A 4363-nucleotide genomic window follows, 5' to 3' on the forward strand; every position below is an offset into this window, starting at 1 on the left:
GTGTGTGTGTGATGTTTGTGTGAGTATGTGTGTATGTGATTGTGTGTTTTCCTGTTTGAGAGAGAAAAAGAGAGGAAGTGTGTGTGTGTGTGTCTTTTTGTGCATAATATGTGTGTTGGAGGTGTTTATACGGTTGCGCACGCGTGTGCGTGTGTTTGTGTCTAATATATGTGTTTGTTAGTGTGAGTTTGTGTATGTGTGTGTGTGTGTAAGTTTATGTTTGTACGTGCATTTGTGTGTTATATATGTGTATGCATGTGTGTGTATGTGTTTGCGTGTGAGTGAGTGTGTATTTTTATCTGTGTTTGTTTTAATATTTATATGCGAGTGTGTGTATGTGTTTGTGTGTGTGTGTTTGTTTATGTGTTTATGTTGGTGATTTGTATGTATGGGTGAATGGAAGTGTGGATATAAGTTTGTATGGGTGTGGGTGTGTGTGTGTAATATGTGTTTGTGTTTGTGTGTGTATGTGTGCACGTATGCATGTGTGTGTTTTTGTGTGTGTGAATGTGTGTTTGCGTGTGCATGTTTGTGTGAGTGTGTGTGGGTGGGTGGGTAATATGTGTTTGTGTGGGTGTCTCTATGTCTATGTTTATAAAGTTATGTTTGCTTGTGTATGTGTTTGTGTGTGATTGTGAGTGTGTGTTTGTCTAATATGTGTGTTTGGGTATGTATGTGTGTGCTTATGTGTTTATGTTGGTGATATGTGTTTGTGGTTATAAGTTTTATGTGTGTGGGTGTGTGTGCAATATTTTTGTTTGTGTGGGTGGGTGTGTGTGTGTATGTAATATATGTTTGTGTGTGGGTGGGTGTGTGTTTGTGTGAGTATATGCATGCATAAGTGTATGTGTATGTGTGTGTATGTAATACGTGTGTGTGACTAATTCTGTGTCTGTGTTTATACCGTTACGGTGTCTTTGTGTATGTGTTTGTGTGTGTGTGTGTGTGTGTGGTTTTGTAATATGTGTGTTTGTGTATGTATGAGTGTGTATGTGTGTGTGTGCGCATGTGTTTGTGTGTGATATGTGTATATGTGTGTGTGCATTTTGTAGAATCCGTAGGGAACATATAAACCCTAAACCCTAAACCCTGTGAGAACAATTTCTTTGGGAAATCGCCACTCACTAGTGAGAACAATGCCATGCATGATGTTACAGTCACAACAGGAGCTATAGTTAGACAATTGCTCTAGTTACTTACCCAAACAAATGATGCAATTTCGTATTTATAATATCATATTCACTATCCTGTAATCATATATTATAGTATGTTGTTTGTATGGTGTCTAATAAAATGCTATTAACTTGAGCGACATCATAGGGGCATACTCTTTTGTTAGTCTCATCTGTTTCGAAAATACAATTGTTTTTGCCACTTCCACAATTCTCACGATTTCTTGGTTTCCATTTTTCATTTGATTGATCAATTATTGCGAAATAACTGGCCGAGCTTGAAGGGGTACCATGGGACCTGATATGTCTCTCTGTCTTGTACTTTTTTCTTCTGATGTATAAGCTATTTAGTCTTTTCAACAACTCTTTGGTAAACAAAAGATCCTTCATGTTTTGATCAAGACAGTTTTATCTCGAGTGAAGTTACTGACATTTTAATTCATCCATTCACACCCCTAACTTTTCTTTTTATTATTCTTATCCTATTTTCAACTTGCTATTTAAGTATTACTGTTTATATCTTATGTTGTAGGGGTGGTAGTTTCCCATTAGAATCATGCAGTTATTGGAAAAAAGGTTTAAGCAACGTTGTTATTTTTGTTTTTAATTTGAAATATTTTCTGCTACATGCTAATATTTGTGACAAACTGACATAATGTGAAGCTGAGGTAATTAATGGCTTTATGCAGTGCTTGGAAAACTCTTACTAAAAGCCGATTCAAGTATTCATTAATATTTACTTCCATAGCAGTAACATAGTTCGCCCCTTCTAATGATCAATTAGTATGCAACAACCATATTGCTTTTACATAGGGCAATATCAGCTTTAGAACTAGAATTATTATTTTTGGTTATAAAGGAAAGGTTAAGACTAGTTAACAGTTCGGCAGTCCCTACGAATCTGGCCATTACTTGGTGATCCCAAGTTTCCCATTTTCAACATTGAATGCTTGAAGTCTTCAAAGAAAGCTAATGGGTTCTCTACATAGTTTTCCACAATTTGTCGTGTCTGATCATTTCCATTCACAAGAGTCTGGTCTGATGGGAGCAATCCCTCCCCAGAGAGAAGATTAACGAAGTATTGGTTATCAAAGGTAGCAGGTGTAGCCAAGTCAAGATGTGCAACTATGTTACCATTATCTGACCCTGAGCACAACTGATGCAATGATGCGATGAAATCAATGTTTTCTGAGTCGCTAGTACTCTATAATCGAGAGTTGAATGTTGTGCAGCGTGCTTTCCCTATTGTGTGTGCACCTGAAAAGTGGAATGGAGAAAAGAATGGTAATCTTGCTTTTTTCTCAGTAATTGATATAGAAAAATTGTTACAGCATCTGAATAGCATATTGTAAGCTGATTAACCTGAAAGGGCAACCATGTCTTTAAGTGTAAGGCCTAAATTCTCGAACTTGGTTACCAGCACATCAACAATGGAGTTTGGACTTGGGATGTTATTATTTGCTGCATCCTTACTAGCAGTAATGTTATCTTTCCTTCCCATTTGCACCTCCCAAGTTGGACCTCCTGACTGTGACATAGTAATTCGACTTCAACATGCTTCATGGTAGACACAAATTGAACAATTGAGCAAGAAAAATAAAAATAATAATAATAATAGTTACTTATTTCATTATGTAATTATAAAATCTTTTGTTTTTCCGGTGCCTATAAGATTGCAAGAGTAGTTTAACCTAAAATAAATAAATAAATAAAAAACTAAGAAAGAAAGGAATGAGGTTGGGACAAGAAGGCATGCAGCAGTGACAAACCAGAAGAACTGAATCTCTTGCAGCAGTTGCCAGTATGTCAGCACAAGAGACAGTCTGTGGATAGAGTAGTTCCAGCTCAGATTTGATTTTGCGATCACTTCAAATCCTCTGAAAGAATTCAAATTTGGACCGACAGTTTTCTCACCAACAAAGTCCTGTGTGTCATCCATCAAGACTGAAGCATCACAACCCTGAAATTTCAACAAAATATTAAGCGGTTAATGGGGTTTTTAGAACATTCAAAAGATAATATGTGGAGGAAAAAAATTTCTTGCATTGGCAAAGCAATCATGGAAATGTAGCCTAAGCAAAGGTTGCCATTCTCGAGTCTTCAGACACTGCCTGCTCCACCCAATAGAAGATAATAGCCTTAGCCTCTTGGCAAGTGTGGCGGTATATGCCACTCCCTAATGGACAACCAGGATCACCACCATAGGCATCATTCGGGGTGGTTGCAAAGGCTGGAGTGAGCATAAGCATCACTAGACACAATAGTACTAATTGCATGGCTATATTTTAGGGGTGGTAATTATTCTAAATGTTATTGGATATAAATGCCTACCTCTGCTCTTCTATATATAGGAACTTACCAGCAGAATGTTGTGTGAAAGTTTAATGGAAGGTTTTAACAGGGAGTTGTTAAAGACAAAGTCAAGCATAAGTAGTTAGTCGAGTCAGTAGTGTACCAACGTAATCAAAACCAAAGAAAAGACTGAATCCCTTAGACAAAACCAAAGAAAAGATTGAATCCCATAGACAACCTATCAACTACTTCCTAAGTCCTTGAACCCGGTCAAAAGGAAGCATTGAGTGTTGGTGTGCTAATAGATACAAAGCAATTGTTGAAGCTGATGTGGTACAAGCAGTTGCAGCTCTGCAGAAAGGGCCCCCCAAGATCATCTGTTTAGGCCAACTCTTGCAAGATCATCTTCTCCGAGATATCAAATCAACACTCGCCAATGACAAGTTGGCAACAAGGTTATGCTTGATTAATATAATACGATATTGATCAAATTATAAATATATGTTATACCTTGTTTATCATGTCCTTCCTAATTAAAAGAGCACTATAATCCAGAATGAAATTATCGACATTTGAGAAATGCACAAAAGAGGGAGGGAGAGAAGTTGTTAGCAAAATGATGAAGATGAAGTTTTGATGATGCCCAAATTAAGTCAAGATTTATCAAGATTCATGAAGATCCTTTGAAGACTTATTTTTGTTATGAAAAGCCTTTGTAATTATTGTAGTTTAATTGTTTAGGACTTAGATTTGTAGTAGGTTTTGATTCTTGTACCTTTATACTTTGTATTTGCTGTTTAGAATCAAAACTTCCCCGTTTTAATCGATTAATCCCTGATATAATCGATTAAAATCGCTGCAGAAGCCAGAACCCAATCAGCTTTGGAATAATCGATTAA

The 4363-nt window shown here is 36.7% G+C and overlaps 1 protein-coding gene across 1 annotated transcript; it reads right to left on the reverse strand.

The window, feature by feature from the left end:
* Window positions 1–2043: 2043 nt before the first annotated feature.
* Window positions 2044–3448, reverse strand: LOC106763788 (peroxidase 40-like). The gene is made up of 4 exons (XM_022782238.1): window positions 3260–3448; window positions 2942–3132; window positions 2535–2719; window positions 2044–2318 (listed from the first exon to the last, which is right to left on the reverse strand). Exons 1-4 carry the CDS (start codon window positions 3446–3448, stop codon window positions 2044–2046), a joined length of 840 nt encoding a protein of 279 aa, XP_022637959.1.
* Window positions 3449–4363: the final 915 nt, after the last annotated feature.

Source organism: Vigna radiata, chromosome 6, assembly GCF_000741045.1.
Source record: "Vigna radiata var. radiata cultivar VC1973A chromosome 6, Vradiata_ver6, whole genome shotgun sequence".
In the NCBI taxonomy this organism is placed as follows: Eukaryota; Viridiplantae; Streptophyta; class Magnoliopsida; order Fabales; family Fabaceae; genus Vigna; species Vigna radiata.

Excerpts from the sequence above, each read along its gene's own strand:
- LOC106763788 (XM_022782238.1), bottom strand. The coding sequence starts at position 3,448 with ATGCAATTAGTACTATTGTGTCTAGTGATGCTTATGCTCACTCCAGCC. Across the intron at positions 3,133-3,259 it reads TGTCTGAAGACTCGAGAATG|GGTTGTGATGCTTCAGTCTT; the intron begins GCAACCTTTGCT and ends TTGAAATTTCAG. Across the intron at positions 2,319-2,534 it reads AGACATGGTTGCCCTTTCAG|GGTCAGATAATGGTAACATA; the intron begins GTTAATCAGCTT and ends AGTTGTGCTCAG.